Source organism: Zingiber officinale, chromosome 2B (assembly GCF_018446385.1).
Source record: "Zingiber officinale cultivar Zhangliang chromosome 2B, Zo_v1.1, whole genome shotgun sequence".
NCBI classification, from domain to species: domain Eukaryota; kingdom Viridiplantae; phylum Streptophyta; class Magnoliopsida; order Zingiberales; family Zingiberaceae; genus Zingiber; species Zingiber officinale.
In genome coordinates, this window is record NC_055989.1 from 114387925 (window position 1) to 114413137 (window position 25213).

The 25213-nt window shown below is 39.9% G+C and overlaps 2 protein-coding genes across 2 annotated transcripts; both read right to left on the reverse strand.

The window, feature by feature from the left end:
* Positions 1–410: 410 nt before the first annotated feature.
* LOC122049444 (glycosyl hydrolase 5 family protein-like) lies at positions 411–2384 on the reverse strand. Its single transcript, XM_042610829.1, has 4 exons — positions 1978–2384; positions 1650–1897; positions 1066–1586; positions 411–990 (listed from the first exon to the last, which is right to left on the reverse strand). The coding sequence occupies exons 1-4, from the start codon at positions 2359–2361 to the stop codon at positions 485–487; spliced, it is 1659 nt and encodes a 552-aa protein (XP_042466763.1). The 5' UTR covers positions 2362–2384; the 3' UTR covers positions 411–484.
* Positions 2385–19770: 17386 nt separating this feature from the next.
* Positions 19771–21225, reverse strand: LOC122049445 (RING-H2 finger protein ATL29-like). The gene has a single exon (XM_042610830.1). It carries the CDS (start codon positions 21188–21190, stop codon positions 20039–20041), a length of 1152 nt encoding a protein of 383 aa, XP_042466764.1. The 5' UTR covers positions 21191–21225; the 3' UTR covers positions 19771–20038.
* Between the last annotated feature and the right edge of the window lie 3988 nt (positions 21226–25213).

Consider the following 25213-nt stretch of genomic DNA (forward strand, 5'->3'; position numbering starts at 1 on the left):
GATTATGCTCGATCACACTGAATTTTGATCCTAAGACCTTATGTGTTTCATAGTCAAGTGAATAATTGAATCAAATATACGGTTGACTTTTGGCATGCTGCTCACGACAAAATTATTCTTTTCTAACTTGAGTCGATTGGATGAAAATTCCATGGAACAAAAGTTGTTTCAATCAACCATAATGGTAGTAAGGCTTTATCTTCACAATATAAGATCTGTGGATAAAGGATTTGACTAGACTGAGAGCGTTTGGAATCAACCGAAATTGTATTAATGGTGAAAATGTCACAAGGTTATCCAAGTGAGTCGACTGCTAGTTGATTGAATCAACTAAAGACCCGATTTTCTAAAGACACAATTGTGAAGTTACCAGTTGAGTCGATTCGAATAAAGATGATGGATCCAGTTAATTTAAGATATATTTCTGCAATAAAGGTCAACTAATTAACAACAATTTCATTAGAATTAGAGTAATTCAAAAACATCAAAAAAATAGATGTTCAAAGAGTCCCCACACGCCAAGTGGAGAAGGCAATTGCTGCAGTGAGCTCTTGCTTGCGCTCTTCCTCGTGCTTTCGATCATCTTGAACCACTGGCTCTCAGGGTCGCACTTGTCCTCTTGGCTCAAGCATTTGCAAGGATTCGTGACAATCCTGTTGCTCTCAGGCTCGACATCCAAGCACAGGCTCGTATTCTCACTCACCTTCTTGGATGAAATGTGCATCTTCGAGTCTGATACGAACTCCCATTTCGACTGCGAGTCGCTGCATATGATTCCGAGTGTGGCTGGCTTCCCAATGCCATCAGCCTTGAGACATAGGAGTTTATCCTTCAAGGCCAGGGTCTGCTGCTCCGTGTAGCTCCAAGCTTCTGACTCTGTGCATGGCCCTAACTCAAGTGGCTGAAACAGAGTGGATTTTCTCAGAACACAGAGCCCTGTTGCCGGATGGAAGAGTATGGTATATGGAGAAACGTCTGAGAGACCTGGCCCTGCACCAGCCAGTTTTTTGAAGGTAAAGATCATGCATTTGGTGTATATGTATATATTCATTCCTACATGCATACCTCGGAAGGGAGATTGAATCGCTTGGATTCTTTCCAACATGTATGTGTTCCTGGTCCTGCACCAGTCCCAGGCCAGCATCCCATAAGTCTCATCTAGGCCAAGGACACCCTGCCTGATGTAGTAGCTTCCTTGTAAGGTCCAAAACGCCCAGTCCAAGTCGAGCTCAGCTGCAACGCTCATCATGCAGCCGAGGTATCGGTTGTCGTTTGTATTCGTGCCTCTTTGGTCCAGACCAAACTCACTCAGGAACAATGGCCACCCTTGCTCGAGCAAGAAGCCGGCTCTTCGCATCACACTCGCCGCCACTGACCCACACACTCGGTTCGGGTTGCCATTAGCCCAAGCCTGGCCGTCCGAGAAGGCGTACCAGTGCACCTCGAAGATCAGCTTTCCCTTGAAGCTCAACTCGACTTGCTTCTTTGCTAAATGGCTCAAGTCGTTGTCAAAGCTCAGACCTGAAAGTATGACAAGAACATCTGGGTTCGCCGAGTGCACTGCCTCGGCACCATTTTGCATGTACCTGATGCACGTACAGTCTGTGACAATTGAAATAAAAAAATGCCCTTTTAATTTTTGCAGTTACCTGTACCAGTCGGCAACGTTCTGTCTTGGCCCTCTCAGCTCATTTCTGAGGCTCATGCCGACCACGTTGGTTGAGTTCTTGAACAAAGTAGCCATTTTCGTCAGCCCACTGATCCACACATCAGGGTTGAAGTATTTGTCACCGAAGAAGCCATTGCCATCGAAGTTGCTGCAACACCACCCAGGTTTGCTTATGTGATTGTCCAGAATCACCATGATATTGTTATCGCCGAGGTTGGACACCACTGCCTGATATTGCAGATGGAAGGTCGTTAATGGCCATTTCCTAGCTCCTCGTCAAGTCACGTACGTGCACAGAGAAGTCTGACCTGGAATGCCTGGATGAGGGAGAGATCCACAAGATCCGGGTTGTTCACTTGGACGGCGGCGACGGACTCGGCGAGGCCAAGCGCCTGGAGTGACTGACGGACGGTGAGCTTGCCCAAGGTGTCGTTGGTGACCAAGAAGAGCGGCCAAGTGAGCCTGACGCAGTTGAAGCCCGAGGCGGCCACCCTCTTAGAAATGGCATCGAGTGGCTGCTTCCCCATGCCCTCCGCCACTGCGGGCTCCAGGTGGGAGACCCAGTTGATGCAAGACAGCTTCACTCTCCGGCCGGCCTCGTCGACGATCCACCGGGAGCTCGTTGACAGCGGCAAGGCCGACGAGCAGCCGACCAGGATCAAACAGGATGCGCAGAGAAGGAAGCGCATCATTATTTCTGTTTGGATTTAGAACCTATCGCTTCTTCCTGATCTGGACGACGTACGAGATTTATACTGCGTTGCTGCATTGTGCTTAAAGTATCGATCAGTGGGATTGTCGCTTTGCTCCTACTTCACATCTGCCGTGGGGGAGGGGACAAGGCCATCATGTTAATGAATTGTTATAAACCGTCACGTTCCTGTTTTTTTGTTCATGATCTCAGGCATAACGTTTGCACAATGTTCAGGATCTCGTTTTGAGTGACTGCACGTTGTAATTGAATAGAACTGGAATCTTTAATTGCTATAAAATTATAACATATATTACAACTGGTTTATTAGCTATCATGGATCTAGGTTTAAATGAGGATGAGATTTTGCTCTGCATTAAAGAAGAAGAGCAGCACATGCCCAAAGACTTAAAGGGATGCATGAGCTTTGCTAATGCACACTTATGGATCTTGCTCATTGTTCAGTATCTTGACTGCAAATTGTAATTGAATAGACAAACAGTTCATTGAGTAAATTATAATATATTACTGATGGTTTATTAACTGTCCTAGATCTAGCTTTGTTTTTTTTTTAAAAAAAAAATAGTTAATACCAGATATTTAATTAATTTACACCGATTAACTTTGAGAGTGAATGGTTCAATTCCACTAAAGTTTTTCATCGAAAAGCGCTCGTAGCAAATGTTCTATCAATCAATATTCTTAGGTCAACCGTCTATTAAGAAAAATTTATCCATTAATTTATTGAAATTGAAACTCAATCATTAAGTACTTGAGAAATTAAGAAGATGCTCTACTATTGCCCTGAGGCATCTAGCCATAGTTTTGATAGTGGCCATGGGTAGAGAAAGTCATGTTAGATGGAGTTCCAATGAGATTGGATTGGGTCATAATACAGAGGTAAATGTTCCCTAGACACAATAGCAAACCTAAGCAGTGGATTCTGGCTACATCAATAAGCAAGTAAGGTGTTTGGTAGCCTAAGCACCACGGGGTCGACTACTTGGGCATTCGCCAGCCCAAGCACCTGGCTCACTTCATAACTTAGATGAGTCAGTTGTTCAAGCAACTCTACTGTCTCGGTGGCCTAAATATCCCATGTGATGGATATTGGTGCTGGAATCATCATTTTGAATCTAAATTGTGATGTATGACTAAGGTTAAAATTAGTTTTGTTGACAAAATGATGTTGAGCATACAGATATAGATTGGGAACCCGACATTGACTAAAGTCTTAGTGGGACAAGACAACTGAAATCTTGATTGAAAATCAGGCAAAAACTAAGTCCTAAATTAGGTACTAAGAGTCTTGGTTGGGAACTAAGCATGTAAATCCTAGTTAAGAGCTAGACAAATCAAGTCCAAATAGAATCAGGAGTTGAAGTCTTGACAAGCAAGTCCAAATATAGTTAGCTGAGAGTTGAATCTTAGCAACTCACACAAGATAAGGAACTGAACATCTAGTTAAGGTAAGTGCGAGTAATTTTAAATTTTATAGCATACTACATGTAACCAATGTAGGGAAGTAATTTTTTATGGTTTCAGGCGATCAAAAGAGAGTTTGGATGACTAGCTGACGATAACTCTGAGTAACAGAGTCAGGATGTACCAGATGACTGGAGCAAGGAGAGAGGCAATCGCAGCTTCTAGGTGATCAAATAGCTTCTAAGCGACTGGTAGTGACAAGATCCAGCGATATGAGTGAGTTGGTCAAGATGAAATTTAACCAAACTCCAGTTGACCGAAAGGTGTCCAATTGAATGAAAATCGTGGATGACATTATCTACCGGATATAATTCACAGCCATTTCAGCAACTTCCAGGCCAATGGAGTGTTTCTAGTCGACCAGATACTTGCGACGTTAGCATTGACTAGAGATTTATAAAAAGGAGCTCAGGCAAAGGTCTCATATAAACATTCTCAATCTCGTTACTGTGCTCGTGTTGTTCTCCTCAATACTCTTTATGGCATGCTGCGACTCTGAGCTCAACTTTGTTCGGCAACACTAAGCTGGTAAGCCTTGCATTTCTTGTTTTCGTACAATTGCTTTAATATTTTGTGCTACAATAATATTTACATTCTTTTTCTTAAAGGTTTCTCCACAGAATCAATTTTTATAAGTTATTGTGTGTGTCAATCTTTACTCAAGTCTTGCATCCTCTGCCTAATCAAAATCTAACTAAGTCTTGCATGTTTTGTCTAATCAAAATATAATTAAGTCTTGCACGCTTTGTCTAATTAAAATCTAACTAAATTTCGAATGCTTACATTGTCTTACTTGTAGAATTGGTATTCATAGTTTACTTGTTCAAATTTGTGCCAAGTCATTTTCCTTTTTATTTTTGTTGTGCTATTCTATGTGCTTTTAAATTCAAGTTTATTTATCTCGTAAAATTCGTAATGCTATTCACCCCCTCCCCTCTAACATCGAGTTTGACCCTACAATTTGGTATCAAAGCAGGTTGAGCTAATAGTAGGTTAGGAAAGCTTGGTTAGGTGCATGTCAAGGATGGGTAAGGTGTACCCTATATGGTGCATCTAGTGTGGGTGCAATCGACTTAGTTTTGATCGGGTAAGATCATAGGTTTTGATGTGTATGTCAAAGAGTTTAAGTTAGATTTCATATTAGTTTGATATGTGTTTGAGTCATGCAGGACTTGGTAAAACACACATGAGGAGCTCATGCTATGGCTTGGGTCCTTGAGATCGATGAAGGATGGTGCATCCGAGAGACCACCGGACGAGGAGCAACGGAGTGGAGCCGAGGGAAGCGAACTTCAAGACAAAGCGAAAGATGCATGGAGAGGAGCCACGGGCTCGAGTGCATCTAAGGGATGAAGGCCTAGGAAGACGGCTTCAAGGTGACTCCGGAGAGGATGAGTGTGAGTGTGAGTGTGTAATCGGGACCAGTCGTCAACTGATGAAAGTGACAGTCAACTAGTCCAGTTGACTCAGCAGTCTACTAGGAGCGAATAGAAATGTTCTGTTTGCTCAGCCAATAGCGACTAGTCGACTGGTAAGTGACTGTTAGTGACTGTTGACAAAATCCCTGTTTCTACGAAGTAGCCGTTGGCTACATTCAACGGTAGCACCAATCAACTGATGGATTTGCCAATCGACTGGTATGTAGGAAATGAGTTGATGAGTGATCAACTCTTTCCTCTCTATATATAGGGAGATTTGGGCATTGAAGGAGACCACTGATATTAGTGAAATATGCCTAGTCTTTGCCTCCAAGATTCCAAAGCCTACACTCTTCTTCCCACACCTAATTCTCAATCTTGTAAAGAAGAAGAGTTTCTTTGTGAGAGGTTTTTGCTCCACCGAGAAGAAGCTCATTTAGCTGGAGATTACCGGGAACTAATCCACTGAAGGATTTAGGGTTTGTCCACCTCAAGGACAAGTCGTGGAACAGGAGCAAGCAATCTCTGAACCACGTAAAAAGAAATGTGTTAGAGTTTGTATTCTTATTTGATTCATTGTCTTAGTATTTGCATTTCCACTTGTGCAACTAACGACTTATAGAGAAGCAAAATATTTGGGGTGACCTAGCTATTCAACACTCTTCTAGCCGGCCACTAATCGTCGGCATCTAGTTGAGTGGAACTAGTTGAAGCTAACTCACCTCATTCTAAACCAGTTAGACCAAGAGATTATAATAAAATTAGTTTGACTTTTGATTCTTAAGTTAGTTTTGTCTTATGAAGTGATCGTTATTCTGATCAAGAAGATTTTAAGCATCTTGAGTCGGATTAAACCAAATAAACTAACAATTAACTTAATCTGAGCCTAGCTCAAGCCAAATCCAAACCCTAATTACAAAAAGACTAAACCCAAACAAAACCATAACCTTGACCCCGACCTTAAACACAACTTAAATATTTTTTTTGTGTGCAATTTCTTTTGTGCTACTAACCTAAGATTTGTAAGAATCTAGAAAATGTCTTTGCTGGAAAGATTCAGCATAACCCATTATCTTCTCTTCGATGACAACAATTTTGCTTATTAGAAGGAAAGATGGAATACTATCTCATGAATGAGATAGAGAATTGGATGATAAGTAAGGTGGGATTTGAACTACCTACAAATACAGATGGAAAGCAAATTGACCTAAGTAACTAGACAAGTGACACAAAGAGAAAGGTTCAAGACAATGTCAGGGCCACAACCACATTACAGTGAGGTTTAACTTAGGAACAATTGAGTAAGTTTGGACCCTTTAGTAGCGCCAAACAACTCTAGGAAAAGCTATTTGAGTTGCACGAAGGTTCAACTTACTCACAAATCGCAAAGAAGGACTTGCTACTAAGTTAGCTCCAAAACATCCAAATGATGGAAGGTGAGTTAGTAAGTAGCTTCATGGTCGTTTCAAGGAAATCCTGAATAGTATCCATGCTATCAATGAATAAGTCAATAATTGCTACTTGATAAGGTACACACTTAAGGCATTTACAAAGGACTACCTTGTGGACAATCAAGGTCGATGCTTACATAGTATCTAAGTATCTTTCAGTTATTAAATTAGATGAATTCTTTTATGATTTTGAACTCTATAAACAAATTAATCTTGATCAAAAATAGAAGGAGATAGCTTTGATTGTAAAAAAATTAAGTCAAGATCCAAATCACAGGAGGAAACCGAGTTCGATTCATCGATTGATGAAGATGATCTATCTTCAGAAGTCACTCAGCTGGTCAAATGGATGATCTAACATAAGAAATTTTCTCAAAGTTTCATAAAGAAGGGCATCTTGAAGAAAGACCTTACAAATGTTTGGTGCTTCAAATGAAATAAGCACTTCAAAGTTGACTGCCCACTTCCAAAAGAAGGAACCTGACAAGAAGAAGAAGAAAAAAGTTCTAAAAGCATCTGATCTGATTCTTCTTTCAAATCTAAGTGAGGCTTAGATCAAGTCAACTTCTAGCATTGGTGGCAACCAAGGAGGCATCAAAATTCAAGTCCGAGTTTGACTACAACTCAGCCTCAATGTCAAGTTAAATCAATGACTTAGACGAGTCAGCTGATGAACTAACAAATCTAATTACTGAAAAACTTTATCTTACTATTTCCTTCTTAACTAGAACCTTAGCTAAGTACAAGTCACAAGTTAAGTCTTTACTTGAGATGTCAAAGACCTTAAGAAAAGGACCAATTTTGACTTAACAACTAGGGCAGTTTGGGTTGGTACCTCAACTCAAGAGTCAAAACTTGAGTAAGAGAATAGTAACTTAAAAAACCAAGTTGTTGAGTTAAAAGCAATGTTGAGCAAGTTCACATCAGGGTCCAAGTACCTATCAAATATGGTTTTAAGATGCCCAAGGACATGAATGGAGAAGAACTAAAGGAGCACCAAATGGGTGAAGGGAGGATTTCAATGCAAATGGTAAGGTTGAGTACGATTTTCTAAGTGTATTACCCTTGTAGGAGTTGAATATAATTGGTAAGTACAGTTCGACAAAAGAACTCTGGAAAAAACTCCTAGAGCTTCACGAAGGAATCTGAAAAGTAAAATTGGCAAAGAGAGATCTACTGAGAAACCAACTTAGCAATCTCTGATTAGAAAAGAGGTTGGGAAAAGGTGGCTCAACTACGTGCTAAAATAAAAGAGATCCACATTGGCCTTAACAATCTCGAGGAAACAATGTCTAATAGAGACATGTTGAGGTATGCACTAAATTCATTCCCATGGACACAAGAGTGGATGTTAATGGTTGCTTCTACTACATTTCAAAGAACCTTGAGGTAAGTAGTTTAAATGATTTATTTTCTACCATGGAATTACATGAATCTAGACGTACAAATATAATATAAACAGAAAAGATGAACCATAACATAGCTATAAAAGAAAATTAGAATGAATTAGATTCAAAGTCTTCAATGGATGGAGATGAACAAGCGTACTTGATAAGAAAATAAATAAATTTTTTAAAGCTAACAATTTTGATAGAAGACAAGTATCAAAATTATTAAAGAAGTAAAAAATAAAAAGTAAGGTGCTCCAACTGTGAAAAACAAAGTCACATAAAAGACAATTGCCACAAGCTCAAGAAAAATACCATAGAAAAGGGAAAATATAAGGCGAAGCCCAAGGAAAGAATGTTAAAAGCAACATGGAGAGACACTTCATCTTTAGAGGATTCAGAAACTGAGTATATAGCTGGTCTTACACTGATGGCTACCCATCAACAAGAAGAGTTAGAAAACACAAGCAAATAAAGCAATAGTGTAGGGGGAGCCTCAACCTGCGAATCTAACATGGTAAGTGAGCAACATAATCTACCCTCAGATCAACTGTATGATGCTATTAAAATTCTTTCTAGTTCATTTTGCAAACTAAGGACTAAATGTATAGAATTGAAAAAAGATAAAAATTGAATTAGAAAATAGATTAAAAAATTCATGCTCTAAGGGAGAATTTGAAAAAGTTAAGGATGAAAATGCAAAATTAAGGGAATAAATGGAAACTCAAAAATTAGTATTAGAAAAATTTTCCATTTGTTTAAATAATCTAAATATAATGTTGAATCAAAGAATAAACTTTAGCCAACAAGCCCTTAGGGAAATGGTGCAACAGCAGAGCGCCTTCTTAGTTTCCCAAACATCTAAGAATCGAGTCTCAACTTCAATGAATTAACAAATAAATTTTTTTTAATGGGCAATTGACCTAAGAACGCTGGATTGATGGGTTGCCCATTGCGAGTGCTTTCCGATTTATCTTAGTGGTCAGTGGGAAACATTTGTGGAGTCGGGTCAATCACTCCAAGATTAATCGACGTAAGCTGGATACTTAGTGTCAATTAAAAAAAATAGCCAATAAGGATTAGGATATGGAGGACAAAAGTATAAATTTAGATATCGTAAGAGTTAAATTAGAAAAATATCATAAAATTTTATTTTATAAAATTTTTTAATAAATTCAGTAAGTATGAATTTATTTTGGATGCCTAAATTTGTTATAACCACTTACAAATATTTTAGAATAGTCAATCATAAAAAAGAATATTTTTGAACACATAGTTGACTCGTTATGCATGCACAAAATCAAAATTTTTTGTTTTCAGAATATTTAATTTTAAATTTTATACAAAATATTTTTCTCTGCAAATAAAGTATATTTTCTATCCGTAGCTAAAATTTCAGAATTTTTGGACACATAGAATTTTTTCTAAAATTATTTTTAGAAAAATAATTATATTGAAATTAGAAAAATAATGAAAAATAATTTTTCAATAAAATTAATTTAGATGATAGGAAATATTGTATTTTAAAATTTATAAATATTTCATATTTTTCTTTAATTTTAAAATATTTTATCAAATTTTCAAAAATAAAAAAAAAAGTTTAGATTTTTTTCTAGAACCCTTTTTTTTTTTTGTTAGAAGGGGGAGAAATGGAAATTAGGCATAAATGCAAAGGAGTTGAATTATTTAACTTATTTACAATATGTTTATTCTATTGTGATTTATCCTAATTTAAAATTAGTTTGATGAATATTAAAAAGGGAGCGAATATTAAAACTCTTAGTGATATCTTGATATGTTATCAAATAAATTTAAGTTAATTGTTGAGTTTAATTAATATGTGTTTCTAAATGTACAAGGACTTAGGAGAACACACATGTAACCAATAGCTAAGGCGCATTAGAGACGAAAAGCATTGGTAGTAGATGTAAGTGAGCAAGAAGGATTGTACGGAAAAGGAACTGACGGACTCGGTCCATCCAAGGTACGAGGAGCTATGGAAGAGTATTCCGACAGAGTAAGAAGGATGCACGGGAGTGAGCCGAAAGGGCTCAGTTTATCCAAGAGACGAGCAGTTGGAAGGAAGACAGCGTAAAATGGTATTGAGACAAGGTTCGGACAACCACATGTCCAAGTGATCAGAGATTCACCTAGGCGACTAGAGAAGGTGAGATGTACAAATGGTCATGTACAAAGGTTGACTATATTCTAAGCAACCAGAAGCTCCAGGTGACCAGAAGTCAATCAATAAGTCATCCAGAACTATTATTGAAACGCATTAGAACAATCACGTCTGTAGTCTTAATGAGACTAGAGAGCCTCAACTGACCAAAAGGGGTTAAGTCATCTAGAGTCATTATTGAGCTATTGTCGGAGTGGATAAAGAATGAAACCATGTTAGCAAAGATCCAGTCAGCTGAAAGGCTTCCACATGACCATAAGATGTCACATCAACTTATGTGTGTATTTCATGAATGATTTTTGGGTTTCCTAAAGGTTTAGGGATTCCAAGTCATTGTTGGTGCAATGACAGAAGTTTGGAGCATATCTTTAGGGGGGTCACTTTTTAAGGACATAAAAATTAATTTTTTTAAACACCATAGAAGATGGTTAACCTTCATTAGAGTAAATGCTCAAGATTGAGCATTGAAAAATAATGGAGAGTGGATATCTTCATTGTTGAGTTGTAGATGCTCTAGGATAAGCATTATGAAGTGGATTAATGCTCAAGGGTGAGCATTGGATACAATGAAGGGTATGAGACATTCATTGTTGGAATGATAAATCCTCTAGGATGAGCATTGTGAAGTGGTTAATGCTCAAGAGTAAGCATTGAAGATAATGAAGGGTATGAGACCTTCATTGTGGTGTTGTGAGCAATGAGTGAAGTTGTGAATAACATGTGAGTAACTCTTTAGGAGGAAAGCTTTTGATGTGTGCCAAAGGGGGAGAATGTAGAGTTTAAGTTAGCATTCATTACCTAAAGAGAGAGTTTGCCCTCTAGGAAAGGAAGAGAATGAAGGAAACCCTCATTCATACTTTGGCATGAAGGGAAGTTGAGGCTATGAGATTAGTCAAACTTAAAGGTATTGTCAAAAATCAAAAAGGAGATTATTGGTGTAATATCTCCTGGGTCAGGTTGACTAGGTTGACTAAGCTTAAGTTGGCTCAAGCTTGAGTCTTGATTTGAGTTTCGATATTTGACAATATATGAAAATTGCATATGCAATCATCCAGTTGGGGAGATTGCTAGTGTGATTCTCCACTGGTCAAATATTTGACCAGGTTGATAAGAAGAAGAGTCAAGTAGGTCAAGGTTGACTGGATACTTGACTGGGAAAGTCCTAACTGGAGTTTAGGCAGTTGGAAAAATCCTAGTGAGTGAAGTCAGGTGAAAGTCCTGGTGAGTGAAGCCAAGCAGTTGAAAATCCTAGTGAGTGAAGTTAGGTAAAAGCCCTAATGAGTGAAACTAGATAGAAGAAAATCTTGGTGAGTGAAACCAGGTGAAAGTCCTAGTGAGTGAAGCTAGGCAGAAGGAAATACCTGGTGAGTGAAGCCAGATATGAGAAAATCCAGGTGGGTCAAGGTTGACTGGACACCTAGTGTTGGGAAGTCCAAGTAGGTCAAAGGATTGACTTGATACTTGGCACAAGGAAATTCAGATGGGTCAAAGATGACCGGACATGTGGTGGAAGGAAGTCCAAATGGATCAAGGTTGACATGATACTTGGCACAAGGAGAAAAATCCAAGTGGGTCAAAGGATTGACCGGACACCTGGTGAAGAAGTCTCCCAGATCAAGGTTGACCGGATGCTAGGCATGAGGAGTTCCAACAGGTCACGATTGACCAGATGTTGGATTTAGGGACCCTAGACTTGAGTTAGGTAAATTAGGGTTAGTCAATTTGATCAGATGATCAAATTGGACCAAGCCCAATCGATCAGTCGATCGATTATATTGGGAGAGTGCTCCGATAAAAAGCAGCCCAATCGATCAGTCAATCGATTGGTAAGTATTATCGCGAGCACAGAAGGGGCTCCAATCGATCAGTCGATCGATTGAGGTTGGATTTCTCACCTGGACACAAGAAAGATGAATCGATCAGTCGATCGATTCAGGCTTTTTAGTGAGAGCACAGAGGCGCTCTGAATTGATTGACTGATCGATTCAAGCCTCCCTAATCGATTGGTCAATCGATTGAAATATGACCATTATGCAGATAGCGAGCGATGGATGGCTAGGATGGTGCGGATCTGACGTGGCAATCGATTGGGAGTAAGCCTAATCGATTGGGAGCCCTAGAAGCATCGAGTATAAAGCCATGGCGAGCTTTCTTCTCCGTAGCACTTACACGATTCCTCTCTACTACTCACCGCCAGATTGAAAGCTTGGAAGAGAAGTGCTGTTGCACTTTCCAAAGGGTCCAGAGGCGTCTTCATCACCAAGAGATCAAGCAAGAAGAGGTTTTTCATTTGTTTTCTTGCATTTTCTTCTTGCATGTGTTGTATCTTGTTGTGTGAGTGTTGTACAAGGTTTCTCCACCTCCGGTAGTTACCGAGAATGAGTATTTTCTTAGTGGAGTGAGTGTCGTGTGTGAATCATTGGATTAGTCACCTCTTCTTAAGGTAGATATTAAGTAAATCCTTTGTGTTATTATTGGAGAGGTTGCTTCGAGTTTTATTCCGTTGAAAATCATCATGAAGCAAGCCCACAAAGCATGACAAGCTATTAACCCCTCTGCTACAATCGACCCTAACATCGATGTCCTCTTATGGATTTTGTGCTTGAATACACTTATCACGTACTCTCATCATATCATCATAGAAAAAACAAACATGTTAAAAATATCATAAAAAATAATGATACACAGTTAAGTACAAATTCACTAAATAAGGTCATAACATACATATACAGTTTTGGCCATGCCCCCAATCTACCCTTTTGATGAGCTATAATGAGTTTCATTAAAGATAGTAATTCGATCTTTTCTTTGTGGCTCATCGGTCTGAAAAATAAAAATATTGTGTTAATATTTTAATCAACAAACAATATACAAAAACTGTAAAATTAGTACTTACATCATCATAACTATATTGAATGAATGATTTAAAACCTCCACAATGGTTATATGGGAGTTTTCCTCGATTTTTAGCATTTATTGCAGATTATTGCTATAACACAAAATTTTATATAAATTTTATAATAATTATAGAACAAATAATTAAATTTTTATATAAAAAAGACATTTGTGCGATGCGATGATAAAAGGAGCTTACCAAGTATGAGCCAAAGGCGGGAATAGCAGCCGACGTAGAGATAAAAGTCAAGGCGATCAAAGGCAAGAAATCGCTTGGCACCAAAGTTGGTCGAGCGGGAGGCAACGAGTCGAGTGGACCTAAAGGGTTCATTCGGCCGGGAGGCTCGCTTGGGTAAATCATTCATCCGGCCTGGTCAACTATAGAGAGAAGATCAAAGGCTCAACTGTGACAACCCTACAAAGGCTAGTTCGACCAAACCGTATGGCTGGTCGCACAAGGAACTACCTACAGAGCCGAGCGACCGTGGAGAAGAACAGCTGAAATCGACCAGGTGGGGAATCCCAGCCAAGCGGTTCCCCCGCTTGGCCAAACAGTGGGACCCCTTGCCTAGCTCATTTTATCATTTTGGGAGTTGATGCCACCAACAGCAGGGCATGGTCAACAGACAAATTGTACTATAAAAGTTTCCACTATTATGTCAAAGATTTACACTCCCTGTTAAGGAATGATGTTAGAGACACTTTTCTGATATGTCATTTCATAGGACAGTTGGAAAAATGTGTGCATGCCTCAATAAACGTGCACGTTTGCTACTAGAGTACTATATAAAGGGGCAGTCCATTCACCGACGAAGGTATGCGTTATTTGTGCTAGAGCTCCTGTTGTTGCTATAGTTCTTTACTGCCTTTCTACTATTCCGATGACCGACTTGAGCATCGGAGGGCCAACATCGGGACCCTTTCCCTAGCCCGGCACTAACGTTCTTGGTTTTGCAGATCAGAACGAAGTCTTCGCAAGGTCACTACTGACCCACATCCCCAACTAGCCAGCTTCACCGTTTCAGACAGGATTATTATAGAATGTTCCCTAAAATGCCTCAGATTCAAATAGAGTATACATGTAGTCCCAATCATCTTGAGTCTCACAAAACTAGATCAGAATATGTTGTCGGCGCTCAGTAGGAGGGAGGTGCGATAGCTTCTTATAATGGTTATGCATTTTAGTTCTATTGTCTCTATACCTTATACTCATTAATCGGTCATTCTCCTTTATGACCGACAATGAACCCTCTTGAAAATTGGTGTCAAAAGCAGTATGAAAAAATAAATTTATTTTGCATATGGTTAGTAATAAAAGAGTGGTTATAAATATTTTGAATTACTTGTACTTACTAATAATCGATTGTATATCATCCTTTTATTTTCAACGAGGGTGTGCTTCTAACTCTTAGCTTGTAAGGGAGCAAACTTCTTTACCAAGAGACCTAACTCGATCATAAATGAATCTATGCTTGGGCCAATTGGATGTTCATCGCTCTGACAAAAAGTAACAGATAATTTACTAAGCTAATTGGATGCCCATTGCTTTGACGAAAAGTAATAGATAATTTACCTTGGTCATTGATTTAGAGTCGCAGCCGATCGAAATGTACGCTAGGTGTCTCCCTACATAGCGGTCGGCCTATAAATACAAAAGTCTTAACAATTAACAAATGAAATATCTAAATAAAACTTTTGTAATTTAAATACAAAACAGTTAACCACTAGAAGAACTATCATCAACCAGTGTCTACATAATTGGTAAATGCTCAATCCTCTTGGGCGACATGACTGTTACATATTCATCATATATAGATCAACAAATATACATCAACATATATAGGTATCTACAAGTAATGAAACTTTATCTTATATAAATGTATTAAAAATGAAGGAAAAACATAAATACCATGTAAATAAAAATTAATCACCACCATTATCTGAAAGAGATATTTGATCATCTGCGTCACTATTAATTTCAGTATCTTCATCCTCATCATTAAGAAAACTTTGAGCAGCATTTGACATATTTATATGTTGATGGTCAACATCTAATCTACAAAGTTAGGATATCTCTAAGTCTTTATCAATTACTAAAGTTGCTTTATTAGAAGAAATATCATGGTTAGTCTCAATATTGAAATTATTTCCTGATTCAATTTTTTTAAATACTTTATTAACTTCAGTTACTTCATATATTTCTCAATGTTGAATCTTTTGCACTACCTTATAATGGCCTCCACGCTTTATATCATTTAAATAATAAACTTAGTTTGTTTGGTGAGTCATTAGCATACCATGTTTTAGAAGTATCAATACATAAGAGACCAAAAAAAAATCCACCCATTTAACACCTTCACATGCATTTACTTGACCAAAAAAATGAATACAAAAAAAGTACAATTATTATACAACTCTTTTCGTGCTTCTTCGAACATTAAGATATAACTTCTGCTAATATCATTTAATTGAGACTCACTAGTGTTGATATTTTCAGCATTTCTTAAATCAGTAAACATGTCTTCAAAATCATCTTCTTCAAAATCATAATCATGCTCCTCTTTATTGATAATATTTATATTAATAGATAATGTAGCAGTCTCCATAAAAGTTCCAAACTTTGTATAATTTGTCAAATCCTCATATATAAATATGTCATCGAGCATAATCCAATTTATATTTAAAGTTAGCACATGACCTTCACATGCACAACGAATTTTGGATAATTTCAAATTTATTGTATAATTCTCTATCACCTTTAGAAATTGATTTAACCGATTTATATATTCAGGGTTAATCTGATTCTTAATCATTATCCAATTTTTATCCATATTTATAAAACCCGGTTAAATAATAAAAAATCATATTATTTAATAAATAACTCTTATAAATAAGTTTATACACTTTAAACATGATCCACAAGGGAAAATAAGTACATACAAACTAATAATTATCCAAGTACATACAAACATTTAATTTGAATTACATCGCAATGAGTTCATAAAAGAGCTAGCTAGCCAAATGAACACAGAGAACAAGCATTGCAGCAAAAAAAAATGATTTGCGATGGAATATTGTATTGCTTCTCTTTACGATCGGTCTTGACTATATGACATCGCAAGCTCACATTCTTGCCCAATGACTAGCAAATCCTAATTAACCTCTACATATTTGCACGTCAAGGTCTATCATGACACTTTCTTAAACCTTAATGACACTTTCTTATTTTTTTTCATAGAGGATGTTGAAAGAAATATTTCAATACATTCAGTTTAACAAAATATAATCACAAGACTATAATTCATCCTTGGCCGGTCTCTTTCCAAGCCTTGGTGGAAATACTACGCTACTATAAAAGTAATAAAAACAGAAATAATTAGGATGAGCGAGAGAATCACAAAACAAGATTGAACTGGCGAAAAGTACTTATATGGTTTGGCAAGGTTTCTTATTCCCACGGCCAACCGAAGCATGGGCTAGCAATCTAAGCTCGTGTTAAATTTTGCAGGAGTTACTATGTAAAAACTTACTAGCGTCGGGTCAAAGCAAGAGTCACTGGAGCAGGAAAGATGAAGATTCGCCGGAACAAGGAAGATTCGTCAGACTGTGGGTGGAAGAGAAGAAGAGAGCGTGTCAGGTCAAAGCAGGAGTCACTAGAGCCGGAGAAGGAAAGAATGAAGATTTGCCAGGACAAGGGAGATTCGTCGGACTGTGTGGGGGAGAAGAAGAGAGAGCCGTGGCGGAGGAAAAGAAGCGGAGGAAAACTCAGATGAGGCAGCGGCAGCGTCGGGAAAAAATGCTAGAGTTTAAAAATCCATGGGATTAGCGGTGATTAATTGTCTATTTCATGCTAATACTTCGTCGCTATTTTATTATTATCATGTAGTGTTCGAAGTGGCATGTGGATTCATCTCCTGTGTCATTCTAACTCTCTTTTTGAGTGTATCCTGCCGTGAATCTTTCGATGGGTAAGGAGAGGTTGGGAAAGGAAGAAAGAGAAGATAATTTTCTTACACACCTGATCTTGTTCGAAATCTGAGTCAGACAAAGATCGGGCGTGATCCTGTCCGAAGGCTGAGTCGGACGGAGGCAGGTCGCGGTGGCCTGGTTGTTGACGGAAAGTCGTAGGTGATTCGGCTCCCACGGGAGGCTGACGCTGCTGCAGGCTCCTGCGCACACTCAGACAATCTCCCCTTTCACGTTAGAGACCGAAACCCAGGGAAAAAGTCCCCGGATCAGGCCCTCCGACGCTCAAGTCAGGTCCTTTTTCCCCAGAAAAAGTAGAGAGAAAAGAGGAAACGACTGAAAGTGAAAAGTTGTGGAAAAAGTGACGAGGGAGTGTGTGCGCGTACCTGCGTACGAGGGATCTCTCCCCTTTTATGCGTCCTCTCCTCCTAGAACCTGCAACCCTGTCAGAAAACGTTAGACGCCGGGCTTTGTCGTGTAGTCCTGGACACCTGTCTCGCCGCTATTGGTTGTGAAAGCATCTTCTTGTTTAGGAACCTCCGCCTTTACACATGGATTTTGTCTTATAGTGAGGGACACCTGTCAGGCCGCTATTAATCATGAGAGCATCTTCTCCCTTAGAAACCTCCGCCTTCGCACGTCTCACTGGTATGTAATGATTAACCTTGACGGACAATTGTGATCCTTCCACTTCTGCACAGCTTGGCTCATCCTATTCATCGCGGTCGGCATCTACCTCGCACGCCTCGACCAGATCTCGCTTGTTAGTCAGGTTGACCCTGCACAGCCCTGTGACTTGTGGCTTACCCTTCCGGATCTCCGAGTAGCAGACCCGCAGACAGGGCCGTCTCTGCACAGCCCTGCTGCGTCCAACCTTTGATTTGTGGCTTGCACTTCCGAGCCCTCGAGTCGCAGACTTGCAGACCGAGCCGTTTCTACACAGCTATGCCGATCCTGACCTGTATCCTGCGCTTTGTATTTCCTGGCCCTCAACCGCAGGCCTGTAGATCGAGCTGCTTCTGATCAGTTCTGCCGCTTCCGACCCATGGCCTGTACTTCCAGTCCTTTGGATCGCAGGCCTGTAGCTCGGGCCATCTTTAAACAGCTCTACCGATCCCGACCCGTGACTTGTACCTCTAGTCCTTTGAATCGCAGGCCTGTAGCTCAGGCCACTGGTGACTTGCTCTTCCGATCCTTCGAATCGCAGACCTGCCGACCAAGCCGTCTCTATACAGCTCTGCCGGTCCCGACCTGTGCCCGGTGTTCCGCCTGTCGTCTTCCCTCGTCTTTCAATTGTTTTGCCCCCTTGATCAACCAGTCTGCCTCCCTCTGACTACCCCACATGCTTGCCTCTGACCGCCCCGTCAGCTTGACCATTGACTGCCGCGTCACCTTGACTATTGACCGCCACGTCCTCTTGACTTTTGACCGCTACATGGCCTTGACCCTTCTCACCCTTTCCCCTTGGGCCCCTCCATTGTCAACCGTATCAGGGCTAGATGTCAGGGATGTTGACGAGGGGTGACTGAGCTTCTTCGAAAGTACTATTGAGGATGGCTGACGAGAGGTGATGACGAAGAGGGTGGTACACGGGTCATGCGCACACTTAAACAAGCACCCTGCACGTTAGGGACCAAGAACTAGTGGAAAAGTCCCCGGAGCAGGTCCTTTGACGCTCAAGTCAGGTACTTTTTCCCCAGAAACACAGTAAAACGCAAAAAGTAGAAGACAAATGCGAAAAAGTTAGTGAGTATACCTGCGTAAGGGAGATGACCCCCCTTTTTATATGACAGTTCGTACGTCTGGCCTCTGACAAGTGTCAAGGAATGTCGGATGTTAGACCTTGTCTGGCGGTGAATAACACGTGACATCCTCTTATAGGTCGAAGGAAGGTTTTGTTAGCAGCGAGTCACAGACCGTTAGAATATACTCTGACACGCAGTAGTTATTCTCTGACAGGTGATTACGATTCTCTGACTCAGTTGTCGTTTTTGTTGATTGGGCATGGACAAAAGAACTCTTTACAACCAACAGTCGCCGAGCCTGACCTGGATATATCTGAGCAATCCGTCATATCCTGGCCGGGTCTATCAAGTTCTTATATGTAGGTCTGCTTGAGAAAACCCAACCGATAGAGATAGTTCCCGATCTTCCTTCCCTGTTCCTTATGCTAGTAGAAATATTTCCCGATCTTCTTTCACTTTTCCTTATGCTACCAGTCTGAATTCCCGATCTGGACATCTCGACCGAGCAATCGGTTTGAATCCCTGATCTGGACATCCCGACCGAGCAATCGGTCTGAATTTCCGATCTGTACATCCTGGTCGAGAATTAACTGGTTAGCGGCTTTTAACAGTTATAGTCCTTCTGTTAAGTGATATGCCCTCTCGACTTCTGACCGTCACATCCCCTGGACTTCTGACTGTCACATACCCCTGACTTATGACTGTTACATACCCCTAACTTCTGACTGTCACACCCCTTAAATTTCTGACTACTATACGTTTTCTTGACCAGACCCTATCATCATGCATTGTATCAACACCTAATCAGGGCCTAAAGAAATAGGTCGTTTAAGGGGGTAAGGAAGGATAAAATTAAAGTTTTGCATTCCTCACCTTCCCAAACAAAATTAAAAGTTACATTGCCGCTGTTTACCCTTGCCTTCCCCGATCTCCTCCCAAACGGACGGTAACAGCATTTTCAAAATTGTTGATATTATTTATTAGGTTACAAGAAGCAACAGACAAAGAATACGCAGCCTAGCTATATACTGTCTCGGTTCGAAGCCGCCGCTAGCTCACGGCGGTGGACGGCGCTGGTAGCCATGCACATCCCCCTTAGCGCCGCCAGCACCACCGGCGCTTGAGGCAAGGAAATCGAAATTAAGGCCTCATGCCGCCGAACCTGGTTCTTGAGGTCTTTCTCCCTCTGCCTCCACCTCTGTCTCCGTCTTCTTCGCTGACGCGTCGTCATCGCCTCTCTTCCACGGCACGTAAAGGGTTCTGAATAAGGACGGCCACCGATCCGATTTCCCCAAGATCCAACTTCGCACCCCACGGCTGCTTCCTTCCCCTCCAGCGCCGCTGCTGTAACCCGCCCGCGAGCTCCCCTCCTCGGCCACCGGGAAAGCGACGCAACTGGTCGACCGATGGAATTTCCGGGCAGCGAAGATCTCCCGACGTATGTGCTCCGGCAACCGCAGCGTGTAACGGTCGCCGACCGCCTCCAGACCGAGCTTCACCAAAGAGTGTCCCGTCGTGTGCGATCGCGGGAGCTTCGAAGGCCGCCGTCCCCGCCTAGACCGTGCCTCCCGCCTCTCGATCCCGATCCGGGTCAATTCGGTCGCGTCGTCTTCCTCTGGCGCCCGATCTCGGTCGACGACGAGAATCACAGCATCCGGAGGCGATTCTGGAATTGGAGGAGCAGGGGATGAAGCAGGGGGCATCGGCGATTCGAGAGCGGCGGCGGTGGCCAGGTCGGAGCGGCAAACGGGGCACGTCACGTGGGATGCGAGCCAGGCGTCGACGCAGTCCGGATGGAACACGTGGCAGCATCCTGGGAGCATTCGGAGGTCCTCGTCGTCCTCGAATTCCATGAGGCAAACCGCGCACTCCAGATCGCCGTGTCCCAACTTGAGCGCCTTCGCCTCAGTGTACGGCATCGTCGGGAAAGAATTGAGAATGTCTAGACTTAACCCCACCGCCGATCCGACCCCGACTTCGTCACGTTGATCGGCGGCTTGGCGAGCGCACTGGCGAACGTAGAGGCAGAAGTAAGCGAGGAATATGAAGGCGGTGATGAGACCGAAAATGACAGTGACCGTGGAAGGCCTGAAATTGTTAGGGTTTGTGCAACCAGAATATTTGGGGCTCTGGTCTGGGGCCGGCTGAGCGCCGCACCGGGGGTAAACGAGGATTAGGCACAGAATGGCTATGGTGCGGCAGCCAACATCGATGGGACGGCGGTGGAGCATCATGGTTGATGCTGCAGTAGATCGGAATTTGGGGTGGCTACGATTTCGATCGGCGTTTTTCTGGCTCATGCGGTGGTTATATAGGGATGGATAAAAGTTCGTGATATACACGCGCCGGCCATAACTCTTCGCCTGTTCGCCAGTAATCCCTACCTTTGGGAATACGATCTACGGTTCAGATAATTCTACGTATAATTCAAAACTGATCACACGCTCTCAAAAAAAAACAAAAGAAATAATCAAAATTTAGTTTTCAATTGGAACTATTCTGTCAATTGCTTTTTTCCCGTAAGTCGTGTTTTTAGAAAAAAATAATTTAAGTGCTGTTTCTTTTTAACATATGCTAATAAATTGTCTTTTTTTCTAACGTATTATTTTCTAAAAAAAATAATTTGAATGTTGTTTCTTTTTAACATATGTTAATAAATTGCTTTTTTTCTGACCTTATTTTCTAAAAAAATAATTTAAGTGTTATTTCTTTTAACATATGCTAATAAATTGCTTTTTTCTTACATCGTATTTTTTTAAAAAAAATAATTTAAGTATTGTTTCTTAAAAAAAAAAAAAAAAAAAAAAAAAAAATCCGCTACTTTAGCGGCCTCTCTAGTACCGATCCTACGGATATGAAGGGAGGTTCATGCAGGTACACAGGTCATAGGCGCATGGCGGAGTAAACTCCAAGTCGTGAGTTCCTAAGAATCGACCCTTGACTATTACGTCAGAGATATCATGTACTCACCGTCTGTGCTACGCCGGGGGCAGTATTGTTTCTTTTTAACGTAGGCTAGTAAATTGTTTTTTTTCTTACGTCGTATTTTTTAAAAAAATAATTTAACTGCCGTTTCTTTTTATTAACATATGCTAATAAATTACTGCTGAATTTATTAGCATATGTTAAAAAGAAACCTATCCAATTTAACTCTTTTATGCTTACTATAATTAGTTATTTTAGTTTTCTAATAGCGATTTAAACTATAACCCTGGCTCTATTCCTGGGTTTAAACAAGAATACAACATATTTGAAATAAACTAAATGAAAAAATTGATAAAGCATGAATACAACATGAATAAAACACTAGTATACTTGGCGCAATAAAAATTCTGGGAAAGTGAGACTTAGGTAATGAAAGTCATGGAGAAGTAAATTTCAAGATTCTTCTAGCACAATTGATGTCGAATTCTATAAGAATTCTTTGTGACTTCGTGGTACTCTGTGATGTATGTGAGCTGTTCTGGTCCGTCCATTTGTTCCACTGCTTTTCCATCCTCCGGCTACAGGAAGAAGGCACATTTCGCTTCCAGCCTCGTCTTTGGACTGTTTTTTTCTCACCCATGCCACCTTCCGAGCCGAATTGGAGGAGCAAATTCTTCTTCATCCGATTTCCTCATGAGGTAGAGTGGCCCCTGCGATGACAATCTTCACTTCCCCCAGCCCAAAATAAGGCTTTATAAGCAACAACGAATAAAGTCTTCAAAATCAACAATTCTTTGATTCTACTCTTCACCATTGCACTCGGGAAACATGTTATGAAGCTCTACGATCGAGAAAGCTCTTGGTGGGGTGTGCTATGCTCACAACTTCCCGACCAACTCGCCAATCTTTGTTTGTATTTAATTTACAAGCTGTATATTATGTTATATTCTCTGTGTTTGTAAATCTACATTTCTCCACCTCCGAAAAAGTATAAGAAAGAAGATCTAGTGGGCGAATGCTTCCTGTAATACTTAGGCATTGGACATATTGATCCTGGGGAATTGAGAACCAAGTAAATTGCTGACATCATACCTTTTTGTTTATTTATTTGTATATTCCGCTACGATTAACTCTTAATAGAAAAAACAACAGCAATTTACCAAAGGGCGCACTTGAAAATCTGAATTTACCAAAAGGCGTACACTACTTTGGTATTTATCAAAGAGCACACTTTTTTAAAATCATTTCCTATTTTAACCTCATGATAATTTGACTTTTTCTATTGTTTTTCTTTTCTTCATTATATTTCTCTCACTTCTCTCTCTCCTCTGTAGGCAGAATATAGGAATAACATTAGTCAATCTGTAATCACATTTTAATACATTTGAAGAAGCAAAAATAAATAATGGACAACAGATTTGGACTCCTTGCAATTTTAGAAATCCACAGGAACTTAAATGGGTGCAATAGGATCTTTCTATGTCGATCAGTGGGTTTCGGTCAAAACCCACTGATGGACCTAGAGAGCTCCGATTGCACTTATTTCAGTTTCTATGGATTTCTAAAATTACAAGGAGTTCAAATATGGTGTACATTATTTATTTTGACTTTTTATAGATGTTAACAAGCAAAATCAAAGAATCGACATAAAAGCCCACGTTGGGCCTGATATCATTCCATATCAGGCCCAACGTGGGCCTGATATCATTCCATATCAGGCCCACGTTGGGCCTGATTTGAGTCCATATCAGGCCCAATGTGAGCTTTTTTGCTGATTCTTTGATTTTGCTTGTTAACATCTATAAAAAGCCAAAATAAATAATGGACACCATATTTGAACTTCTTGTAATTTTAGAAATCCATAGAAATTGAAATTGGTGCAATCGGAGCTCTCTAGGTCCATTAGTGGGTTTTGACCGAAACTCACTGATCGACCTAGAGAGCTCCGATGGCACTCATTTCAGTTTCTATGAATTTCTAAAATTACAAGGAGTTAAAATATATATGATGTCCATTATTATTTTTTGCACTCCTAGTGGTGGACCAGAGGTTTTGAAAACCCTAAATCTCTCTTTCTTTCTTTTTTTTTTTTGTTGTATGTAGAAGAGATATCATGCCAATATATTGATATGGTATGTATGATATACTAAAATTTTTAATATTTTTTTCTCCCTGAATAAAACATCATAAAAATTGAAAATTAAAATAAATTAATATTTTTTTATTAATTTTAATGTCTTTAGATTCATTAAATTTTCAGCAATTAACACATGCACCTAAGTTTTTGAATTTACCAAAAGGCGCATACTACTTTGGTATTTATTAAAAGACACACATTTTTAAGTGCACTTCCCATGGACCTAGAGAGCTCCAATTGCACTCGTTTCAGTTCCTATGGATTTATGAGGTTTCAAGGATTTTAAATATATTATCCATTATTTATTTCAACTTTTTAGAGGTTTTAAAATATAATAAAAAAGAATCACTAAAAACCTTCACATTGGGCATGATATGGAATCATATCAGACCTAATGTTAGCCTGATATCATTTCATATTAGGTCCATGCCTAACGTGGATATTTTTATTGATTCAAGGGTATTTCAGCTTAAGACAATAAAGAATTCAGCTCAGACATATGTGTCATTTAGCATTGAAATGATTAGGGATCAAATTTCAGTTGTTAGTGGCCAGAAAATACAATAGAACTCCTTGCAATTCAGTTTTTATGAATTTCTAAAATTACAAGGAGTGAAAATATGGTGTCCATTATTATTTTTGGCACTCCTAGTAGTAGACCAGAGGTTTTGAAAAACCCTAAATCTCTCTTTCTTTCTTTTTTTTTTTGTTTAGGCTTGATATGAAGAGATATCATGCCCACGTTGGTCCTGATATCTCCCCATATCAGGCCCAATGTGGGCATGATATGAGAGATATCAAGCCTAGTAACAACAAAAAAAAAAAATAAAAAGAAATAAAGAGAGATTTAGGGTTTTCAAAACCTCTGGTCCACCACTAGGAGTGCTAAAAATAATAATGGACATCATATTTTCACTCCTTGTAATTTTAGAAATTCATAAAAACTGAAATGGGTGCAATCGGAGCTTTCTAGATCGATTAGTGGATTTCGGTCAAAACCCACTGATGGACCTAGAGAGCTCCGATTGCACCCATTTTAATTTCTATGGATTTCTAAAATCACAAGTTCAATGGTGTCCATTATTTATTTTGTTTTATATATGTTAACAAGCAAAATCAAAGAATCGGCAAAAGCCCACATTGGGCTGATATGACTCCAAATCAGGCCCAGCGTGGGCTGATATGGAATGATATCAGGCCGCGTTGGGCTGATATGATTCCATATCAGGCCAACGTGGCTTTATGTCGATTCTTTGATTTT